Source organism: Pelophylax lessonae (genome assembly GCF_965119305.1).
Source record: "Pelophylax lessonae genome assembly, chromosome: 3".
NCBI lineage: Eukaryota > Metazoa > Chordata > Amphibia > Anura > Ranidae > Pelophylax > Pelophylax lessonae.
Genome location: NC_138770.1, coordinates 98,654,247 through 98,678,871, shown reverse-complemented (window position 1 = coordinate 98,678,871; position 24,625 = coordinate 98,654,247). Strand labels below are relative to the sequence as shown.

Here is a 24,625-nt window from a genome sequence, read left to right as displayed (position 1 = left end):
CTCTCGAACTCTCTGAGGATCGGAAAATAAGAATTGTTGCTCTAAATAAAGATGGCCTAGGCTATAAGAAGATTGCCAAGGCCCTGAAACTGAGCTGCAGCACAGTAGCCAAGACCATACAGCGGTTTAACAGGACAGGTTCCACTCAGGACAGGCCTTGCCATGGTCGTCCAAAGCTGTTGAGTGCACATGCTCAGTGTCATATCCAGAGGTTGTCTTTGGGAAATAGATGTATGAGTGCTGCCAGCATTGCTGCAGAGGTTGAAGGGGTGGGGGTGTCAGCCTGTTGGCGCTCAGACCATATGCCTCACACTGCATCAAATTGGTCTGCATGGCTTTCGTCCCAGAAAGAAGCCTCTTCTACAGATGGTGCACAAAAAAGCCAACAAACAGTTTGCCGAAGATAAGCAGACTAAGGACATGGATTACTAGAACCATGTCCTGTGGTCCAATGAGACCAAGATAAACTTATTTGGTTCAGATAGTGTCAAGCGTGTGTGGCGGCAAGAGGAGTACAAAGACAAGTGTGTCTTGCCTACAGTCAAGCATGGTGGTGGGAGTGTCATGGTCTGGGGCTGCATGAGTGCTGCTGGAACTGGGGAGCTGCAGTTCACCGAGGGAATCATGAATGCCAACATGTACTGTGACATACTGAAGCAGAGTATGATCCCCTCTCTTTGGAGACTGGGCCACAGGGCAGTATTCCAACATAATACCGACTCCAAACACATCTCCAAGATGTCCACTGCCTTGCTAAAGAAGCTGAGGGTAAAGGTGATGGACTGGCCAAGTGTGTCTCCAGACCTAAACCCTATTAAGCATCTGTGGGGCATCCTCGAACGGAAGGTGGAGGAGCGTATGGTCTCTAACATCCACCAGCTCTTCGATGTCGATGTTTAGACATTAATGGCCGTGTGTTGAGTTTTTTTGAGAGGACAGCAAATTTACACTGTTATACAAGCTGTATGCTCACTACTTTACATTGTAGCAAAGTGTCATTTCTTCAGTGTTGTCACATGAAAAGATATAATACAATATTTACAAAAATGTGAGGGGTGTACTCACTCTTGTACTGTGATACACTATATATATATATATATATATATATATATATATATATATATACACTATACAATATAGTATTACACAAAAAGATAACCCAAGCAAACACAAAGTGCGGTTTTTAAATGATGATTTAATTTATTAAGGGAAAAAAGCTGTCCAAATCTGCCTGGCCCTATGTAAAAAAGTAACTGTCCCCACCCCCCCTGAATGAACTGTAATTAACCACATTTTTTGCAAAGCTGAGTTAAGTTTCACTTTCCACACTCAGACCTGTTGAATCAAGAAATTGCTTAAATAGAAGCTGTCTGATGACGTAAAGCACGCTAAAAGATCTCAAACAGATTGCTAAAATATCTCAGCATGCTGCGATCTAAAGAAATTCAAGAACAGATGAGAAACAAAGTAATCAATATGTATCAGTCTGGAAAGGGTTACAAAGCCATTTATAAGGCTTTGGCACTCCAGCATAACATGGTGAGAGCCATTATCCAAAAATGGAGAAAACTTGGAATAGTGGTGAACCTTCCCATGAGTGCCCGGCCTACCGAAATTACTCCAAGAGCACAATGATGACTCATCCAGAAGGTCAAAAAAGAACTAAGAACAATATCTAAAGAACTGTAGGCCTCACTTGCCTCAGATAAGGTCAGTGTTAATTATTTAACAATAAGAAAGAGACAGGGCAAAAATGGCATCCATGGGAGAGTTTCAAGGCCAAAGCCACTGCTGACCAAAAGAACACAAAGGCTTGTCTCACAATTGCCAAAAAACATCTTGATTATCCCCAAGACTTTTGGGAAATTATTTTGTGGACTGATGAAACAAAAGTTGAACTTTTTGGAAGGTTTGCATCCCGTTACATCTGGTGTAATACTAATACAGCATTTCATAAAAAGAACATCATACCAAAAGTCAAACATGGTGATGGTAGTGTCATGTCTGGAGCTGCTTTGCAACTTCAGGACCTGGACGACTTGCCATAATTGATGGAGCCATGAATTCTAGACTCTACCAGAAAATATTGAAAGAGAATATACGACCATCAGTTCGTGACCTCAAGCTCAAGCACTCTTGGGTTATGCAGCAGGACAATGATCCAAGACACACCAGCAAGTCAACTTCTGAATGGCTCAAAAAAAACGTTTTGGAGTGGCCTAGTCAAAGTATGGACTTAAATTCAACTGTTATGCTGTGGCATGAGCTTAATGCTCTTCATGTTTTCTGTTCATGCTGGAAAACCTTCCAATGTGGCTGAATTCAAACAATTCTGCAAAGAGGAGTAGGCCAAAATCAGGGCTGGCGCTACCACTAGGCAAGTTAGGCAGTCACCTAGGGCGCACTGCCGCCTAGGGCGCCTGGCCGCTGGTTTCCTCTTCTTAATCTCTCCCTCTCCCCTGTGCTGTGCAGCCGCTCTGGTCTTTGTACCATACCAACAGTGATCGGCAAGTGTCCGTGAACACTCCTTGCAGCCGGGTCCGCTGCTGACTTTGTTTGTATTTCAGCCTGTCTCTGTCAGATCCTCTCTCACTTGCTCACCCCCTCCCTCCTCGAGTCCTCCCTCCTCATGTGATGGCTGGGTCAGCCTCGGCTCCCTCCTGCAGTGTGTGTAGATAAATGTGGATCCGTCTTCTGTGGAGACTGTGATATCTGATCTGTTGGAGCCTGGGACTGGTCACTGGGAGTGTCACTGTCAGTGCAGGCTTGCAGAGGCCGCCCAGCGTGGGACAACAGGCACATTGGAGGAGAGGAAGCGTGGATTTAGTGGAGTGGAGTCTATGCTGTGGAGGGAGGGAGGGAGTGTCAGTGCTCTGACTGAACCGAGGAGGAGGAAGCAAGAAAGGATTGGAAGGTGTGTGCTGGAGCCTGGAGGACTCGTAGAATTGTAATTTAAAATCTTTTCTACATACAATATCTATATTTTGCTATTGATCCTGGTTTAGAAGCTATCCAAGGGTCTGGGGGGGGGGGGGGTGTTAAGGTGGTTATTTCTGCTATTAAGTTAGACATTTGATCTCAGTAAAGCTGGCCATATACAGTACTTAAAGATTTTTTTTTTGTTCAGCCTGCAGACTTAGTGCTGGTTCACACTATTGCGATGCGGGAACACTGCGAATCTACTGCGTGTTCCCGCATTGCATTTGCAGCACAGACAGTTCACACTGCCATAGGCGAATCGCTGGGGGTGTCAATTCAAAGTTAACGACACCCCCACATCAGATCGCATATTGCAGTGCGATCTGACAGTTCGCACATGAATCAGATCGCACTGGTGTGAACCACCATGCGATCCAATTCTGCTGCGGACCAAAAAAAGGTCCTGTGCGAGTTCAGTGCGATTTAGATGGGAATTGAGCCATACAATCTGTATGACTGAATTCGCACCACACAGGCATCGCATGTGATTTTAGTGCTGGTTCACCCTATTGCGATGACAGACATTGCATGTGATTCGGAGCGCACTGCTCCTAAAATCACATGCAATGTCTGTGCAATGCGAATTCAGCCATACAGATTGTATGACTGAATTCACATCTGAATCACAGTGAACACGCACAGGACCCTTTTTTTGTCCGCAGCAGAATTGGATCGCATGGTGGTTCACATCAGTGCGATCCGATTCATGTGCCAACTGTCAGATTGCACTGCAATATGCGATCTGATCTGGGGGTGTCGTTAACTTTGAATTGACACCCCCAGCGTATTGCATATGGCAGTGTAAACTGCCTGTTCTGCGGATGCGATGCGGGAACACGCAGTAGATTCACAGCGTTCCAGCATCGCAATAGTGTGAACCGTCACTTAGAAGCAGCTCCAAATCATATGCGATGCCTGTCATCGCAATAGTGTGAACCGGCACTGAATAAAAAAAAATCTAAATGATTTCTTTATTCACTCAGCACCCACTGAGTGGTTGTCGATCAGTGCATGGCCAGCTTTAGGTTTAATTAGTGAACATTTCCAAAACCAAGGGAAACACACTTGTGACAATCACAAGCGATCTCCATCCTGTGCCAGATCACAAATAAAGTAACAAATGAATGAATAAATAAGCAGCCACCTAAAAAAATAACAAAATCGCAATAGGATGTTCAAGCTCAAGGAACTCAAGCGGCGCTAAACACTAATCAATAAGTAGTGGATAAGAATATGGTGAACAGAGGTAACCGCATACATTCTAATATGCCACACATCTATACACACAAATATATAATCCTCAGAAAAGGTCAAAAAATATTCCCTATAAGAAATTAAATTAATCAATACCTGGGAACACAGTAAATTTGCATAACTCATATGACTGTTAAATCATGCAGATAGATGCTAGAATAACACAGCATCCCTTGGAATAAGCTACTGAGACATGGAACCATCAATATATCATAATAGTCTAATCAATCACAATGACATTAGATGATCAGTCCATATATCTGCTAATCAGAAAGTAATCATCAGGGCAGAGCCAATGGGGCGGTGCCAAGGGGGCGGCAAAATGAGGTTTTGCCTAGGGTGTCAAAAATCCTTGCACCGCCCTGGCCAAAATTCCCCCACAGCGATGTGAAACACTCTTTGCCAGTTATCACAAACGCTTGATTGCAGTTGTTGCTATCAAGGGTGGCACAACCAGTAATTAGGTTTAGGGAGATATTACTTTTTCACATAGGGCCAGGCAGGTTTGGATGGCATTTTTCCCTTAATAAATGAAATCATCATTTAAAAAATTGCATTTTGTTTTTTTATTCAGGTTCTCTTTGTGTAATATTAAAGTTTGATGATCTGAATCATTTAAGTGTGACAAATATGCAAAAATAGAAAAAATCAGGAGGGGGGGGGGGGGGGCAAATACTTCTTCACAGCACTGTATACTGTATTGGGGTTGGCCATGACATAGAGAAAAAGGCAATTGTCTCAAGGAAGAAGTAGAATGGGAGCTGAACATAAGCAAGAAGCTTAAGCTGTAGCAGAAGAACTGGTTAAGACTCGAAAGTAAAAAGAGAGGAGGCAGAGGGGGCACTGAATACAAACTGGTAGGATGGAGTTATGAAATATCTCCATTCTCGGAGAAGAACAGAAACTCAAACTTTTCCTCCCTTTATCCTAATTGGCGAAGTTCAAGTGTACAGTATATGCAACCACTTAGCCAAATGGGTAAGAATCAGTATGAAGGGGCTAATCACTAACTAGGTGAGGGGGGCTGATCACTAATTAAGAGAATGGGGTCATGTAATATCTCCATTCTGAAATAACTCAAACACTGCCTTCCTATATCGCAATAAGGAAAGCTCAGGTGCATTTTCAGCCACGTAGCCAAAGGGGTGGGAATTAGTGAGAAGGAGCTGATCACTAACAATAGGGGGAAACTGATCACTAACTGAGAGGATGGGGTCATGTTATATCTTCATTCTAGGAGAAGAAAATCAACTCAAACTCTTTATCCCAATAGGTGAACTTCAGATGTAAATGACAAGAGATGCACTTAGCCAAAGGAGTGGGAATTAATAGGACTGAGTTTCAGTTCCATCTACAGATGTAAAAAATGTTGATCATTTGTTATACTTTTTTCAATAAAAGAACTTTAGGAGATAAAAATAAGAAATAGGTCAATAGATGGTAACTTGGCATATACATGACATAAATTTGTGGTTTGTCCAGAGTCCTTTTTTGATTACTAGTACAGGCATGAAAAACAAGACTATTGCAATGGAATTTATTTTAATGGGATTCTCCAATGAACTGACTATAAATTTATTTTTGTTTCTGTTATTTTTCTTTATTTATTGTGTAATTATTATTGGAAATTGTCTCATAATCATCGTGGTCGTTATTTATCCCCATCTTCATTGTCCAATGTATTTCCTACTGAGCAATTTGTCCTTTATTGATATGTGTTATTCATCATCCGCTTTACCCAGGTTCCTGGTGGATCTTCTTTCTACTTGTAAGAAAATTTCCTTGGTTGCTTGCCTCACACAAATTCATATGCTACTACTAATGGGAGCCGCAGAGTACCAACTGCTTGCACTCATGGCTTATGATCGGTACCTTGCCATCTGCCACCCACTTCATTACCCAACTCTTATGAGATGGAGCATTTGTTATCGACTGACCAGCCTTGTTTGGTTTTTTAGTTTTATAATTATTATAGTTCCATCTATAGTAATGCCTGTAACTTTGTGCCATCCAAACCTGATTAACCACTTTATGTGTGAGGCTTTAGAAGTATTGCAATTGTCATGTGACAAGAACTATGCTAAAGACCTTTCAATATTTTTTCTAAGTTTTTTTACAATTCTCTTACCATTCCTGCTTATCATAGCCTCATATATTTATATTTTATCCTCTATATTAAAGGTTCATTCTGCAGGGAGGTCTAAAGCTTTCTCTACTTGCTCCTCCCACATAGCTGTAGTGATTTTAATTTATGGAAGTGGAATGGTCACGTACTTAGGGTCATTATCCCACCATTCACCAAACCAAGGGAAATATGTTTCATTGTTTTATGTAGTTGCACCCTCAATGTTCAATCCTCTAATTTATAGCTTGAACAACAGGGAAGTAAAAATGGCTTTTCAGAAAACCTTTAACAAGTTGCTGACCATGTATTAATCACTTCCCATTCCCTAAGACATACCCATATGCTCTCTGAAACAAGTGGTTATACCAGGATCATGGCTGCAGCTGCAGTCATGATCCTGGTATTAGAATTTGCAGCCAACAATGAGCTTTAGGGCGTTTTCACACTAGCACTTTTGGTGGGTTCGATTGACGGCAGAATTTGGTTCTTTTTGATGATGTGAACACTGTCTTTGAACTCGGATGCGCACCCGCGAACCATACCCGAGTCCACTTAAAAAGGGTGGTCTGGGGTACGGTTCATGTGAACTCCAGTACGGTTCAACTGCTGATGAGAACGCAATCGTATCAAAGCAAGCAATTCTATCAATTTTGGCACCTTCTCGTTTACAGTGGTTGCCAAGCAACATGAGTACACGCCTGCTGCAGCTTGATGACACAAGTGTACCGCGGTTAGGATACAAAAATAAAATGTGAACACAGTCCATCGGGGGCAGGGGGAGGGGGGGAGCAATCGAACCCGGGTTCGGACCAGGCACTCTTAGTGTAGAAGTGATCCGAACGGTTCTACAGCTGCCCAGTCATTTCTACAAGGCATAGAAGGGGGCCCCTCTCCCACTGCCATTCCATGGCTCTCCTGTTCCACCAGGGAGACTGGAACTGATGCACACTGTAGGGCCGGATTCCGACAGAGAAGGGGCAGGGACATTCTTTTCCAACTGGAAGTGACAAGAATTTAGTCGCTTCTACTTTCGGTGTTTACTAGCCATTTCTGGCTAGTAAAGCAGCCGATACAAGCAATCTCATTTTGATCAGCTGCTTTTGAGGGCAGAGGAGAGATCACTGGTCCCACCCCCATATGTATTCAGTGATTTCACCACATGTGTGAGATACCACTGTGAACATCAGAGTGAAAACAATAATTCTAGTGCAAGAACTTTTGTTTCACTCCAAACTGGTAATCCGTAAAGGCTTTTAAAGTATTGCCTATAGAGATTTTTAGTTTGTTGCCACTTTACGAGTGTGTACACAAATGTTAAATCTTGACATGTTTTGTATCTATTTGTAGCACCCTCCTAGGTAGATGCTAGGAAAAAGCATATGGGTGGCCCTGTCTGCATATCAGGGGGGGGCTGATCATTTATTTAGGCTGTCACATTCTTCCAAGTATGACCTGTTGTGCCTAGGGAGTCTCCCCACTGTTCCCAATGAGGGCTCTTATCGGACAGTGGAGAAAACCTAGTCAATAGCAGGAGTTTGCCGCAATGCACCCTGGGATGAGTTATAAGTCTAAGGGGAGCATGTGACAGGGCGTCTTTGGCGGGAATCAGAGTCCCAGGAGGAGGGTGACAGCTGTCTCTCCTCCTATCAGCGTTATTGAAGGTGTCCTGGGCAGTCGGCCTAGAGGACGAAGGTTGAGCTGGGCAGCAGAGAGGGATCCAGAGTGCTGTGGACCAAGTGGAGCTGCTGGGCAGAGGTTTGGGGGAAAAACAGTGTAGTGAGTACTCAAAACCACCCAGGGGTCTGCCTAGGAGAGGGGACCACTCCAGAAGGTCAGAGGGATCCGAGAGCCAGCTAACCTGTGGAGAAGGCTTAGAGAAAGGGGGTGCCAGTGTCTAAGCCCTGAAGATAAGTGAGAGAAAGACGGTGCCGGTGTGGGCCCTGAAGTGTTTAGCAGCGAAGCAGTAGTACAAGTAGCTACCTCAGCAAGAAGTGCTTAAGGGATCTCAAAGAGGACTTCTTTATGTAAGAAAGCAGTCCATAGTCAGTTTTAAGTTAACAGGCAGCAAGCCAGCGTTAACCAGCGTTGACCGGCATCTAGCCAGCATTAAGTTAGTGCCAATTGGCATTTTTCAGTTGTCCCTAGCAAATTGTGCATAGTTGAGCCAAAGGAGTATCCCACTTATTTCCTTCTCCCATCCAAGTTCTAAATAAATACAAAAAAACAAAAGATACTGGACTGGTCATTGTCTCAGTGCTCACACTTGGAGAAACATGCACAAAGGTACTTTTGTTGCACCCGGTGACCCAGGGGGACCCATATCCAGCAAAACGGCTGGGAATCCTGCTACATATTTATTCGATGCAACATAATCTTTTTTATTTTACTAAAAATTGTGTATTACTTATATTTTATACTGAATACTTGTATATATGTATATATGTGTATTACAAATATTATTGTGTTTGTGTGCACTAAAATACATTTAAGGGTATTTTTTCCCCAAAATTTGTGTTTGATAAATGGCTGCGCAAATATCATGCAACATAAATAAAATTGCAACATCCACCATTTAATCTCCATAATCTCCATTTCAGAAAATATATATTGTTTGGAAGTTCTAAGTAATTTTCTAGCAAAAATACTGATTTTAACATGTACTGTATGTAAAAAAAGTCACAATTGCCCCAGATGGCAAGTGGTTAAAAAGCACTTACCGTTTGCTATATTCTTCATGTTACTGTATGTGCATGCATATGAAGTAATTTGTAATTTTCACACTTCTATGCATTTATAACCTTTCACAGAGACCACAGCACTGCTCCTGACAATATATTTCTTATCATTTCACTCAGTGACAGCAACATCTTTGCTTAGGACATCATCCAGGGTCCCTGTCAACTTGTTGGATAAAAATCGAACAATAGTGTAAATCCTGGTGCCAGACTGATGAAATTATCTCAGCTAAGGCAAAGTCACCTGGTTGGAAATCAGGAACCAATTTTTAATAGCAAAAGTTAGAGGTTTTTTTTTGTAACAATTATAATGTTGATGAATATTACCACATATAACAACATGTTTCAAGAGTAGCAATGTAAAAGTATTAAAGTTACTAAAAGGTGCTACTTCAGCTTCCGATTTTTAAAGTGCAACTCCAGCTTTGGCCAAGCTTTCCTTAGCTCCCCTAAATTTTTTAAAACCCTAACTATATCTTTTTCCTGCAGTCTTTAGGCCAGCCCAGTTACATCCCTGGTTCCTTGGCAGCTGTTATAGTACTAATACCTTGCTTTTTAGTTCCTCCAAGCATTGAGATTGGACAGTCAAAATACTATTGTTTGGTAAATAATCTACTATAGAGAAAGCATCCTATGCTGTGTTTGTTTTATGTAATTGCACCCTCAATGTTCAGTCCTCTAATTTATAGCTCGAATAACAGGTAAGTGAAAATGTACTTTCGGAAAACCTTTAACAAGTTGCTGATTATGTATTAACCACTTCTTGTCCCTAGGACATGTCCATATGCCCTCCAATATGGAGAGTCTCAATACTATTGTTTGGTAAAAAAAACATCTACCGTATATATTCGAGTATAAGTCAACCCGAATATAAGCCGAGGCCCCTAATTTTACCACAAAAAAGTGGGAAAACTTATTGACTCGAGTACAAGCCTAGGGTGAGAAATACAGCAGCTACTGGTAAATTTTAAAAATAAAAATAGATACCAATAAAATTACACTGAAGCATCAGTAGGTTAAATGTTTACAGCACATCACACAGCACATTACAGCACATCACACAGCACATTACACACTACATTACATAGTACATTAGGCCTTCACCTCCAACCCCCCCCTCAACCCCCCTCAACCGACCCTCAACCCACATTAGGCCTTTACCTCCATACCCCCCTCCCCCCCTCAACCCACATTAGGCCTTCATCTCCAAACTCCCCCTCCCCTCCCCTACCCAGGTCACCCATAAAGAGATATTAAATGAATAAAAATATATAAAATAAATTACTACATATAATATTAAAAGTACAAGAACCTTGAGATGCTGGAGTGCTCATGGTGGTCATGACTGTCATGCAGGGGTTCGGGTTCCTTCAGTGTCTATTGCAGCCCGGGCAGCTCACTTCAGCAGCGCGGCTGCCAGCACTGGCTCCTCCCCCTGTGTGACGTGCACCGTGCAGACTGGCCAAGCTCATCCACTAACTCAATCTCCTCCGCTCTTCTGCCACAGAGGAGCCGAGCGGGGGGCATGTTATTCGGGCATATTATTCCAAAACGGCGGCGGATGCGGGCGGCCGGCAGGGGGGAGATTTCTAGTCATTCCGTGTCATTCCTGTCATTCCAGAAATTTCCCCCATTTTCAATTTTTTTTCTCACTCGAGTATAAGCCGAGGGGGGTGATTTTTCAGCAAAAAAAATGTGCAGAAAAAGTCGGCTTATACTCGAGTATATACGGTACTACAGAGAAAGCATTATATGCTGTATTTGTTTTATGTAGTTGCACCCTCAATGTTAAATCCTCTAATTTATAGTTTGAAGTATAAAAGTATAAAAGTTACTAAAGGGTGCTACTTCACTGGTTCCTCAGCAGCTGGTATAGTACTGATACCTTGGTTTTTGGTTACTGTTGGTTGGTTACTCCAAGCATTGAGATTGGTCAAATCCAATATGGAGAGTCAAAATACTGTTGTTTTTATAAAAATTATACCATAGAGCAAACATCATTTTTTTGTTTAACATCTTTTTATTGATTTTCAAATAGTACACACTTTCCACAACCATTACATACTAGACATAACCTACATTTAACACATCTGTCATACCTAAATTATAATATAAGAAAGAAAGAAAGAAAAAAAAAAGGGGGGGAGGAGGGGACCTCCTGGCGGGGCATTATTAAAAATAGAAAAATTTTACTAAAACATCTTTCAGTTTGATCTTTTACTCTTTAAAGCGTGGTTTTACGTGCTCATCCAGTTTTACCCATCACCTTCAATCCAAATCTTATTTCTCTTATTTATCTGCCCTTTAGAAATATACGTAAGGTCCTCCATGAACGCTATGGAATTGACCTTAATACACCACTCTCTCAGAGTGGGTGGTTCCGCTTCCCCCCATTTTACTAGGATAACTGCTTTTCCTGCGTTCAAGAGATGTGGTATTATAGAGCTTTTATATACCTTCAAAGGTTCCATAGTGCAGTGAAAGAGAATTCTCCAGGGATCCCGTGTCAGATCTGAACCGGTTACCTTATTAATAGTTAACAATATTTTATCCCAGTACTTTTGAATGACCGGGCTCGTCCACCAAATATGCGCATGTGTAGCCACTTGACCACAATTCCTCCAGCACAGAGCCGATCTTGTAGGAAACATTGCGTGTAACTTTGCTGGGGTATAGTGCCATCTTGACAGGAATTTAAAATTGATTTCCATTATTTTAGAAGATACTGAAGGAGAAAGGGCCACTTGGAGAATTCTCCCCCTCTGACGAACCAATAAAACACTACCCAAATCTTTTTCCCATTTGGCAAAATAACTCGGTTCCTCAGGGTAATACATTTTCAATAATACATTATAAAAGGCTGAAATGGCATGCTTTAGTGGCTGTTGAGTCTGGAACAACTCTTCTATAGGGTTGAGCTCTGAATCGCTCCTTATAGGATTAGGAAGTGAGTTCAGAAAGTTCGCCAACTGGCCATATCTCCATTCATCCAACCTAGATGGATATCTTGGACACAGGATTTCATTTAAGGGTTTTATTTGGTTCTCCTTATAAACATGGCCTATGCGTAAATCCTCTTCCCAGGACCAGTGTTTAAAGCCAGGGTCTAAAATGCCTGGGGGGAACATAGCATGTCCCACTAGTGGCATTAAGGGTGAATTATACGTCCATTTAAGTTTTTTAAACATAGCATCCCAGACATCTAGCGATGCTAGAGTAATTGGTGAAACATCAAATGTTCTATATTTATGTGGTATCCACGGAGACCTAGAAATGTCTACCCCGCATAATTCCTGTATCACCTGCACCCAGAGTTTAGTCTTATTCATATGTACCAAATCCACTATTCTAGATAAGGCTACCGCATAATAATATAATTTCAATTGGGGTAACGCGAGACCTCCCTTGTAGGGACACCCAGTGGAATCATCTGAAATAAAAATAATATTCGGGGTAGTATAGCCATTTTTATTACATTTACCTTCCCTACCCAAGAATGTGAAATAGATGACCACCTTCGTAGGAGGTCCTTAATCCCATTCATTAACGGTATATAATTATATCTAAATAACCTAGAGATTTTAGGCGTAAGCTGGATTCCCAGATATTTTAAACTTTGTGGTTGCCACCTAAACGGAAATGAGGGCTTAATTTTATCAATCTCTGAAGGGGAAAGGTTAATATTCATTATTTCCGATTTATTCATATTAATCTTAAAGTTAGATAATAATTGATACTCCTTCAATGCAGAGACTAAATTAGGCAGAGAGATAAATGGTTTTTGTAAAAAAAAAAAAAGAATATCGTCCGCATATGCAGCATATTTATGTATACATTTTCCTATCTGTATCCCCTTGATATCTACACTTTTTCTTACTGTAGCCAGCAACGGTTCTAACGCAGCGACAAACAATATAGGTGAAAGAGGGCACCCTTGCCTAGTTCCATTATGTAAAACAATGGGTTCGCTCAATGAGCCGTTTATTTTAACCCTAGCTGTTGGTGAGGCATAGAGTGAAAATATCCACTCCATCATCTTAGGCCCAAGTCCAAAATGTTGGAGAGTCGCCTTCAAATAATCCCAGTCCACCCTATCAAACGCCTTCTCAGCATCTATGGAAAGAAGAAGGGTGGGCTGGGATTTTAACCTGACAAAATGGATCAGGGAAATTGCTCTTAATACATTATCTCGGGCTTCCCGCCCTTGCACAAAGCCAGATTGATCCGAAGCTACCCATTGTGGTATCAGGGGTCCTAAACGGGAAGCTAAAACTTTCGCCTTCAGTTTTACATCTACATTCAGTAAAGAGATGGGGCGGTAGCTAGAACTACATGATGGATCTTTATCTGGCTTTGGCAAGACCGTGATTTGAGCCTCTAATGTCTCCGTTCTTAATTTACTCCCTGTTGATGTTGAATTTGCATATGCTGTTAAAAATGGTAAGATTTGAACATTGAATATCTTATAATAGTTTACTGTTAGGTCCTGGTGCTTTTCCCCCTTCCATAGATTCTAATGCTGTTTTAAATTCTGTCTCTGTTAAATCGTCTTCCAAAGATATCAAGGATTCAGCTGGTATAGTTGGTAGATTAGACAATTTCAGATATGTATTAATCCTTTCAATCTTTGCTTCATTTGTCAGATGAGAAAGCCCCCCTTTTACATGGTAAAGGTCTGTGTAATATTCCTGGAAAACCTTAGCAATCTCCGGGGTAGAGTGAACCATAGTACCAGAAGCTGATTTAATCTTTGATAAAAAAGAAGCCGAGTTTTTTGTTTGCAAGGAGCGTGCTAATTGTTTTCCAGGCTTATCACCCCATTCATAGACTGTACGTGCTATTTTCTCTGCCTGTCTCCTTATATCCAAGTCAAGGAGAGAACGTAACTCCTCTCTTTTTCTTTCCAATGATTCCTGATATTGAACCTGCAGGGACATTTTATGCTTAGTCTCCAGTATCTTAATTTCTGACAAAAGTTGTTCCTTTTGTAGACCTCTTTCCTTTTTCCTCCTAGCCCCCAGTTCTATCAGGACGCCTCTAATTTTGGCTTTATGGGCTTCCCAGAGTATAGATGGAGAAGTGCCAGTAATTGAGTTTTCCTCAAAATATTGCGTCAAGGCTAATGAGACAGACGCAACATCTGCCGGATTTATTAGCAGGGATTTGTTTAATCGCCATAAATTTACTTTTTTCGTTAATGATGGAAATACCAACTTTATCTGGATCGGTGTATGATCAGAGATTGAAAGCTGTCCTATAGATGCTTCCTTTACCAATGGTAAATAATAATAATGATTAATAAATATTACATCGATCCTAGAGTATAAATTATGTGTCTTTGAAAAATATATATAATCACGTGTTTTAGGGTTTATACATACCTCCATCAGTTGTAATTCATATAGTTTCTTAATAAGTATCAGTTTTTTAGTCGCTATACTGGATCGTCCTGTTGATGTATCCATCAAAGGATCCAAGGCGATATTAAGATCCCCTGCTAGTACAATCACTCCTTTCGCGAACGTTATTAGTTTATTAAGGACCTTAGACATGAATGAAATTTGCTGTATATTGGGACAATATATGTTCGCAAATGTACAGCTGGAGTGTCCAATAGTTCCTTTCAAAAATAAGTATCTACCTGCATCATCCGCTATCATTTCATCCAATTGAAAAACAATGTCTCTACTAAAACCTATAGCCACCCCTTTAGCCTTATTATTGTCTGATAACCCATAATACCATTTTGGAAAGAAGGGTGAGTATAGGCGGACCGTGCTTTGATGTGTAAGGTGCATTTCCTGCAAACATACAACGGAGCTTCCTAACCTTCTTAACTCCCTCAACACCACATGCCGTTTAGCAGGAACATTTAAGCCTTTTACATTGTATGACAATATTTTCAATGCAGCCATATCCTTATTAGTTGAAACCATAACTCTTTAAATATATGTAATTTAATATCCCCCGCCAGGGAAACAGGCCCCTCCAGACACATACAAGGGAGAAAAAAAAAAAAGGAACACCCAAACTTCTCCTACTTCCCATGCACCAATGTGCATGCAATGGTCCGGATAGGGGAGCCCACCCCGGAGCGCCCCCAGTGATCCACCTAATTCATGTGGAACCCTCTGGTGAGCGCCACGGGCCGTCCTCCCCCCTCCGGGCCAGGGCGTGGTGCCCCAGAACATGCTGGGACAAACGAGGCCCCTAGAGGCCGACGGCTCATTATCTCGTATTTGTCAAATTCATCTTCTCCTGCACATGTCCTATATATCCTGTATGTTCCATATGTCACGAGCCTCCTGTACCTTATATTAATTTTTACCAAAATCGTTAATGTTATTTCGTGACCCATGGGACACATTCACATATCTCGGTGGATGGATAGAACTTTTCTTTCTTGCCATCATCAGAAAAAAAGAAAAAAAAAAAGGAAAAAAGTAAAAAGGAAAAGACAAGAAGCAACACAGTGAGAAAGAAGTTATGGGCAAAGGGAGGAGAGGGGGATGAGGAGGGGGAGAAGGCGGAGTGGAAAATAGAAGGGAACAACTTATAATATATCTTTCCTGGTTCATATTTTCCAAGAGAAAAAGAAAAATTAAGAAAAAATAAAATAAAAAAAATAAAAAGAAAATTCTTAAGAGGTCAGATCAGGATGAAGCGGGATGGAGCGAGGAGGGGGGCGGGCCAAAAGAACATGTATGAAGAAAACAGAAACCCGAAAAAAAAAGGAAGAAGAGAAAAAAAAATTGCATACGAAAGAAAAAAAAAGAAAGGGTAAAAAAAAGGGCAAAAATCCCCAAACATTATTCCTATTTGTATTCTGCTCTTCCCCTCCCCCCACCTCCATACAGATCCAGTGAATGACCCTAAATTCAGTCCTGCCTCAGTCCTGATTCAGTCCTGCCCAAAAGCTGAACCCCTAAAAAAAAATTAAAAAAAGGGAAAAAGAACCCAGCATTCTAAATGACATTCATACTCCTCAATTCTTTTAGTCAATTGAACCTAAACATTTTCTCCATCCCTCCCTCCCTCCTCCCCCACTCTCCTCTAGGTTTTTTTATATGGTGTTTTCTTCCACTGTTCATCCTGCTTGACCCGGAACGAGGGTATGTGATCTTTCCATTCTGGTAGTTCCCTTAATTTTAGTTGAAAAGCCTGACAGAAATCATGTAGCTCTTCAGGGTATCTCAGCGCTTGCGTTTTACCATCTTTAGAGGCTATTAAACGTGCTGGGTAACCCCATTTATAAGTAGCTCCACTCTCCTTCAACTCTTCCAATAGTGGTTTTAAGGCTCTTCTCCGATTTAGCGTTTCTTTAGATAAGTCTGGAAAGAGCAAACATTATATGCTGTGTTTGTTTTATGTAATTGCACCCTCAATGTTCACTCTTCTAATTTATAGCTTGAGCAACAGGGAAGTGAAAATGGCTTTTCGGAAAACCTTTAACAAGTTGCTGATTATGTATTAACCACTTCTTGTCCTTAGAACATGTCCAGTGCCCTCCAATATGGAGAGTCACAATACTATTGTTTGGTAAAAAAAAATCTACAATAGAACAAACATCATATGCTGCGTTGAATTGCAGAAAGACTGCATGACACCTTTACAGTCCCAGAGCACCTGAATAAGCCAACCTGGTCCAAACTGTCAGAGGAAAGGAAGACGTATAACAAAACCTTCTGCTGCGCAATAGGCCTTCTCACACAGCATATTGGCTGCAGTGCAAGTTGAAAGCTCTAGCGCATACTATAATAGTCCATGGGATCCTCACTTAGAGTGTCCGCACCAGCCCCAGACCCGATGTAATCAACAATAATGTGGTATGAGCACTGCCTTATTGGTCATCAGAGGAGATCCTGCCACCATTTTGAAATGCAACAAAATCGTTCTTACATAGCACCTCCTCTTACACAGCATAATGGTTGCAGTGCAAGTTAGAAGCTGCAACGCATACTATGCAAGCTCTGGCCAGTGGCACAGCCTTGACATCCAACAGTCTATGTGGTCCTCACCCAAAGTGTCCTTATCAGCCGTAGTCCCAATATATTCAGTAAAAAGGTGGGTAAAGCGCTGCCTTGTTGGTCATCAAAGGAGATCCTGCCACCATCATGAAATGCAGCAAAGAGGTTCTAAAGTAGAACCTCCTTAAAAGGTATTTACACTTTTACAGCTAAACTGGGATTGAACCTACTCTGTATTTGTTACATGTCCACATTCACATAGCATAACTTTAAAAATATTAAATTACAGCTTACATTTACATGTTTCTTTTCTGAAACTTAAAGCAGCAAAAAATAACACTTGGTTCTCTTTGTTATGAATGGGAAGCTGTGTTTCCTATAATTAACCTTGTCTGTACTGGGTAGAGCAGATATAATCTCATCAATTGTACAATATTTAAACACTGATTTAGGAGCTGGGCTTCTCCATTGTATGTTACAAAACAAGAAAAAATACTGTGCAAAATACCACTACCATTCTAGTGGTGTTTTGCTCAGTATTTAATCTTGTTTTGTAATTGCTTTTGCCAGGCTCCACTGGGTTCATACCGCCACATACACACCTATAGTGTCATTATGATACTAGTAGAGGATGTGTGGCGCTGGTTATCATACTTTTTCCATTGTATGTTTATGAGAACTGAACTCAGCCAGTCCCCAGACCAGCTGTTGGGACAGATCTTTTACTGCAAAAGTGGAAATACACTTTAAGTGCTGCATTTTTTACTTAATCTGAAATGGTGGTGTTAGATTGGCCATTTCACCAGGGATCCAGCAGGGTGGGCTCCCAATAGCAGTTCCTCTTTTGAATACCCACATCTTGGGGTCCTTGCACAGGTACCTGAGCATAAAAGGCCCCATTCATCCCAAAGTGCTTACAGCAATAGACCCCAAGTCCTCGGTGTTGCTTAGGACAATGCTGTCCTTAACAATCTCACATTACCCCCATTCAAAGCACGGGCATTCAAAATGTGTGGTGTGTTATTTACTATTTATATTTTCGATGTGTGAATGAGTAGGGGTATTATGTAACACTTACACATTAACATGGGGGCAGTATCTGGTGGCCCCCTTATTTATAAAAGGGGGTTTCCTGATTCTGATATCCAAAGTGTCCTTATCAGCCGTGGTCCCAATATATTCAGTAAAAAGGTGGGTAAAACGCTGCCTTGTTGGTCAACAAAGGAGATCCTGCCACCATCATGAAATGCAGCAAAGAGGTTCTAAAGTAGAACCTCCTTAAAAGGTATTTACACTTTTACAGCTAAACTGGGATTGAACCTACTCTGTATTTGTTACATGTCCACATTCACATAGCATAACTTTAAAAATATTAAATTACAGCTTACATTTACATGTTTCTTTTCTGAAACTTAAAGCAGCGAAAAATAACAATAAGGTGGGAAGACAATGTAATAGAGCAGCACGAAATGCCAGCAGAATGCTTGGATGTATAGGGAGAGGTATAAGCAGTAGAAAGAGAGAAGTGCTTATGCCGCTGTACAGAACACTGGTGAGACCTCACTTGGAGTATTGTGCGCAGTACTGGAGGCCATATCTCCAGAAGGATATAGATACTCTAGAGAGAGATCAGAGAAGAGCTTCTAAACTAGTACATGGATTGCAGGAAAAAACTTACCAGGAAAGGTTAAAGGACCTTAACATGTATAGCTTGGAAGAAAGAAGAGACAGAGGGGATATGATAGAAACTTTTAAATACATAAAGGGAATCAACTCGGTAAAGGAGGAGAGCATATTTAAAAGAAGAAAAACTACCACAAGAGGACACAGTTTTAAATTAGAGGGGCAAAGGTTTAAAAGTAATATGAGGAAGTATTACTTTACTGAGAGAGTAGTGGATGCATGGAATAACCTTCCTGCAGAAGTGGTAGCTGCAAATACAGTGAAGGAGTTTAAGCATGCATGGGATAGGCATAAGGCTATCCTTCATATAAGATAGGGCCAGGGACTATTCATAGGATTCAGATATATTGGGCAGACTAGATGGGCCAAATGGTTCTTATCTGACGACACATTCTATGTTTCTATGATAAGCCCCTTCTCAACAAACCCCCATCAACCACTAGGCTGGGGAGAAGGTTCTTGTCCCCATCAACATGGGGGCAAAGTGCTTTGCTAGTGGGGTCCCCTGCTGGTAAGATACCCAGCTATGTTTAGGGTATGTGACCTGTTTTGGTTTAGGAGAGGGGGTGCATGCTCATCTCCCCCTTTTTCCTGACTTGCAATGTTTGAATAAGGGTCTGGATTTGGAAGAGACCCCAGGTTTTTTTTTTGTTTTGTTTTTTTGTGTGGGGTTCCCTCTAAAAATTTCATATCAGACTTGAAGGGTCAGTTGCATGATGTTGGAGATACCATTACAGGAGTGGCATTGCTGGAGCAGAATACCTCCCCTAGCTGCCAGGGGGAGCAACTACTCCTGTAGGGATAGGGGCAAAGGTATAGCCAAGGATAGACATATTCTGATGGTAGGGGACAGTTAGGGCAATCTGTCACAAAGACAGTGATCGACAAACAGTATGTTGTTTATCTGGCACTCAGGTTCAGCACATTGAGGATGCGATTGACAAATTGTTGTTTGTGAAGAGCAATTTAATAGTGAATGGGTGGGATTTATCATCTAAAAAACATCCATAAACTCCAGTCCAGTGACTTTGCTTAGGCTGATATGATGTTATTACTCTGCTACAGGCAGCTAGAAGCATTTCCTCACTCTCCTCTTCTTTATTAGTGATCAGGCTGCAACAATGTTACCTTGTACAAAATCCTGGTGAGAAGCTGCAGCAGGGGCAGATCTTTGACAGACATTTTACACTGAAACCAGCCAAGTGCACAGGCACTGGATATGACATGATGGTGTTAGCTCTGAGATGGACACAGAGTAAATGGAGACCCTAGATGATGCCTAAATACCCCTGGTTCCATCCTTCTGGAAAAGCAGATACAAGATTTGTCTGGAGGAGTGATGTGATCTATGTAAAGGGGAATAAATACCTGACAGTGTTACACTGCATGCACATAACATATAAAAACATATCTGATGCTAGATCTACTTTAAAAAAGAGCTTTTCTCAAGGATGTTACTGGAAAAAAGGATGAAGACAGAAGAGGTAAAATGTATTCATAGGAGTGAACGCCCGACTGTTAACTTGTATTGAAAAAACAAAGTACCAGGTTACTTTAGAAAGTCATTGATAACATGGACTCGTTTCTCTATCATAAAAACATTACATTTTTTTCTTCCATGAAAGACCTAAAATCTAGTACTTTCACAAGACAAGGAGGTTATATTACCCATTCACTGTGATCATGCTTTATAAATGAGGCAGCTTTGTGGCCTCTTTCTCAAAAATCTGATAATTTCCTAATTAAAGTTCAGTATTCTTTCATTACATGGGAAAGTGGATATCTAGCACTAAAACACAGATTATTTTTAAATGTATTTTATTATTATATTAATAATTCTTAATAATATATCAGTAATTCAATAATTATAATAGTTATTATTTTTATTATTATTATTATTATTATTGTTATTATTATTGTTACTATTGTTATTTTTATTATTTACTATTTGATTGATACTGGACTAAATGTAAAGAATCTGAATACTGGGCTGGCTCCTCCTCCCCACAAAGTGCCCCCATAACAAGCTGCTTGCTCTGGGGTCATTTGTGTGGGCTCGCTCCCAAGCCATCTCAGTGTGTCCATAGATCCAAAGAGCATGGCTTGACCCTGCCCTCTGCTCCCTCCTTACTGGCTGTGATTGACAGGAGCAGGAGCCAATGGCTCCCACTGCTGTGTCTGAGCCAAAGAGGAGGGAGAGAGCTACTGCTCTCAAGATCGGGCTCAGGTAAGTATAAGAGGGGTCTGAGGGGAAGCTACATACTGAAGGTTTTTTACCTTTATACAGAGAATGCATTAAGGTAAAAAACCTTCAGGCTTTAGAACCACTTTAACTAATTTCCTCGACATATATTGCTTTAAATATATTTAATTATGTCCCTTGTTTACAACAATTAGCATTGTGAATTCTGTCTCATAGCAAAAGCTTTATCTCAAGAGATATGTTTAAATATTATATAAATTCTGTAAAATTATTGCTCATCTCTCTTATGATGAATGGTGCTGAGCGGAGAAAATATTACTCTTACAATATAAATCTCAATTATAAGAATTAGGTTTACTTAATAATTAATATTGATTTTCCTTTATAAAGTTCATTTATAAGAATTAATATTATTTATTAAATGTTATTCTTTTTTTTACCGTATAAAATGTATCTATTATAATTAATATTATTGAATAATTGATATTTCTTTTCATTTTAGTTATATCTTATTTATAAGATTTCTAAGTGCACCTTTCTTCATGAATATTTAGGCTGATTTGCTGCTCTTGTCATTCACATATTTTTCAGACCGGTGGAAAGACTAAAAGGTTCGAGGTTTTTCTTAGCGCAGTTTTGCTTATGTTTGCCCATTAAAATTTTTTGTTGTCCAAGAGTTTACCAATAACTCCTCTGGACAAGAGCAAAACTGTTTAAAATGAAAAAGGGAACTCAAGTGTAATTTAAAATATTAAAATGTATGTGAACTCTAAATTCATTTTTGGTGTGTTTGGCATCATACCTTATTAAATACAGTTTTTATAGGCTTTTTTTTGTGTGAAAATGTTACAAAGTTTTTTTACCTAAGAATCCTGTCAGAAACAGCAGGCTGACAGGGTTATATGCTTGTTTTAGTCTAGGGGGATCAAAAAAAAAAAGAAAATGTACTTACCCAATCTTTCAGTCCTCCATGCATCTAGGCAGCCTCTTCTCAACTGCGCTCTAGCGCATCTCGGATCTTGATGTCATTAAGGGTCCTTAGGCTTGCATTGGACATGATGATGTGGAGGACAGCCAACACTCGCGCCAGGGAGAACTCTGCTGGGGAAGTTAAGGATTAGGTAAGTAAAACAATTTTTCCTCTTCCCCAGACAAAAGGAGCAAGGCAAGAGAACTGTTCTAGTTGTATGGAGATGGGCTTTAGGCAAGCAAGTTTCATAAAATGTAGCTATTGCAACCCTCTGCTCCTTCTTTCTTTTTCTTGTTTTTTTACATTTTACATAGCCGCTGATAATTTCTTTCAAATGTCACATAACCTGACTGCCAAGTTGAACATATATTTAATTGCTTTTGCAGCTCTGCCTTTTTTGCCTACCTTTTGACTATAAACCAACAGATTGAATCAAAAGACACTAATGTTGTAAGGAGTTGAAAATGATTTATATTATAAATAATATTTTCTACTATTCTTAGTATATGAAATTATTTTATTTTCTGGAAAGCTAGCACTAAACTCTGGTTCAAAAAAAAATTATTTAAGTATGTATTCTTAACTCCAAAAAGTCCTGCATATTGGACAGAGAATGTTACAAAGAGGCAGAAAAACACAAGGAGAAATGATTTCATGAAAAAAAGATTACTACACAATTAAGAAGCGGATGTGTGTAGCTTATTGTTAGAGTTTAGCATTACTTTAAAGTTTAACTCCAGTCAAAATAAAATTCAATGTAAATACATAACATTAGAATTTTTTGGTACCGACTGTGAAGAGCTTCAATTCCCATATTGCAAGTTTTGTTTTAATTCCTCACAGTTTCTAACTGAAGAAATGAGGTTGTTACAAGCGGCTGCTGTTGGCCAAAAATGCATTAGGTTTTATTTACTAGTTTATTTTCAGGAGCCCTAAAGAAGCAGTACATTGTCCAAAGGAGACTTTATTTCCTACCACATGTGCAAAATCTTTAAATGTTATTGTATTGTTTATTTCCGTTATTGTATATTTTTCAATAACAAGAGGGCAAATTGATCTTCATTTAGCATAGATAAATATGGCCCAGAATTACAGTTTCCCCAAAGCTCTCCTTTAAATGACAACATAAACATGAAAAACAAGACTTTGGCAACAGAATTTATTTTGTTGGGATTCTCCAATGATCTGACTATAAACATATTCTTGTTTGTGTTGTTTTTTTGCATATATTTTATAACCGTTGCTGGAAATTGTTTTATAATCTATATGATCGTCATCCATCCACATCTGCATAGTCCAATGTATTTCTTTCTTAGCAATCTGTCCTTCATTGACATGTGTAACTCATCGTCCGCTTTACCTAGGCTCCTGCTGGATCTTCTTTCTGCCTGTAGAAAAATTTCCCTTGCTGCTTGTCTCACACAAGTTAATATGTTACTACTAATTGGAGCCACAGAGTGCCAACTGCTCGTACTCATGGCATATGACCGATACCTTGCTATCAGTCGCCCCCTTCATTATTCGACTCTTATGAGATGGAGCGTTTGTTATTGGTTGACTGTCTTTGTGTGGATTTTTAGTTTTATAATTGTTATAGTTCCATCTATTTTCATGCCTGTAACATTATGTCATCCAAACCTGATTAACCACTTTATGTGTGAGGCTCTAGAAGTATTACAATTGTCATGTGACAGAAATTATGCTAAAGAACTTTTGATATTTCTTCTCAGTTTTGTCACTATTCTTGTTCCATTTCTTTTTATTTTGACCTCCTATGTTTGTATTTTATTTTCCGTATTGAAGATTCGCTCTGCAGGAAGGTCTAAGGCCTTCTCCACGTGCACCTCTCACATAACTGTGGTGGCTTTATTTTTTGGAACCGGAATGATCACGTACTTAGGGTCTCTATCCCGTCATTCACCAAACCAAGGGAAATACATTTCTATATTTTATGTGATTGTACCGCCAATACTGAACCCTCTTATTTATAGTTTGAATAATAGGGAGGTTAAAATGACTCTTTCTAAAAGCCTTAATACATTTTGATTATGTATTAAAGTCTTTGTGAAACCAAAACTTTTTAGTTTGGAGATTTTGGGGAAGAGCTAGAATCCATGGCTTTTAATGCCTCCTAGGGTTCCTTTAGAAAGATTTACCATTGTTTACTGTGAAAATGACAATGATTTTACTAGAAATTAGAGAAAACTAGAGATACAGCTAGTTATTGTATGGTATGGTGTTGTATTGTCAGGAGAATGTAGTGTTCCTGATCCAATAAAGCTGCTGGTCTCATTCCAGCATCCTGGTTTTGGCTGTGATGCATTCTCCATGTCTGCTTGTCCACCTGCAAGATGATTGATGTAGCCAGTCTCTGGGTGGAGACCAAACATGGTTTAAGCCAGCCAAGCCTGCAATCTCATGCTTGTATTATTGTATTTACCACGTCCTTCAAGCTCCCTGTTTGTCTGCCCTGCTCTGCTGTTTGGATTTCCCTGTTTATGAAATTGGTTTGAAACCTGGACTTCTCTCTGAACTCTGCCAGCATTTTTATGCTTAATCTTTGTTTATTGAGTTTTGTTAGCACACAAATACACGTGAAAGAAGAAAAAACAAACAGAGGGATCGTAAAGTTCAGGATGCTATCCGTATTCAGTACAGCACATATAGTAGTAACAGTAGGTTATATATACTAGTACATAAGGTAAGTGA

At 40.1% G+C, this 24,625-nt stretch overlaps 1 protein-coding gene across 1 annotated transcript; it reads left to right on the top strand.

The window, feature by feature from the left end:
* Nucleotides 1-5,742: 5,742 nt before the first annotated feature.
* LOC309550387 (olfactory receptor 10AG1-like) lies at nt 5,743-6,669 on the top strand (the record flags this gene model as incomplete). Its single annotated transcript, XM_082250780.1, has 1 exon — nt 5,743-6,669. One exon carries the CDS (start codon nt 5,743-5,745, stop codon nt 6,667-6,669), a length of 927 nt encoding a protein of 308 aa, XP_082106906.1.
* Nucleotides 6,670-24,625: the final 17,956 nt, after the last annotated feature.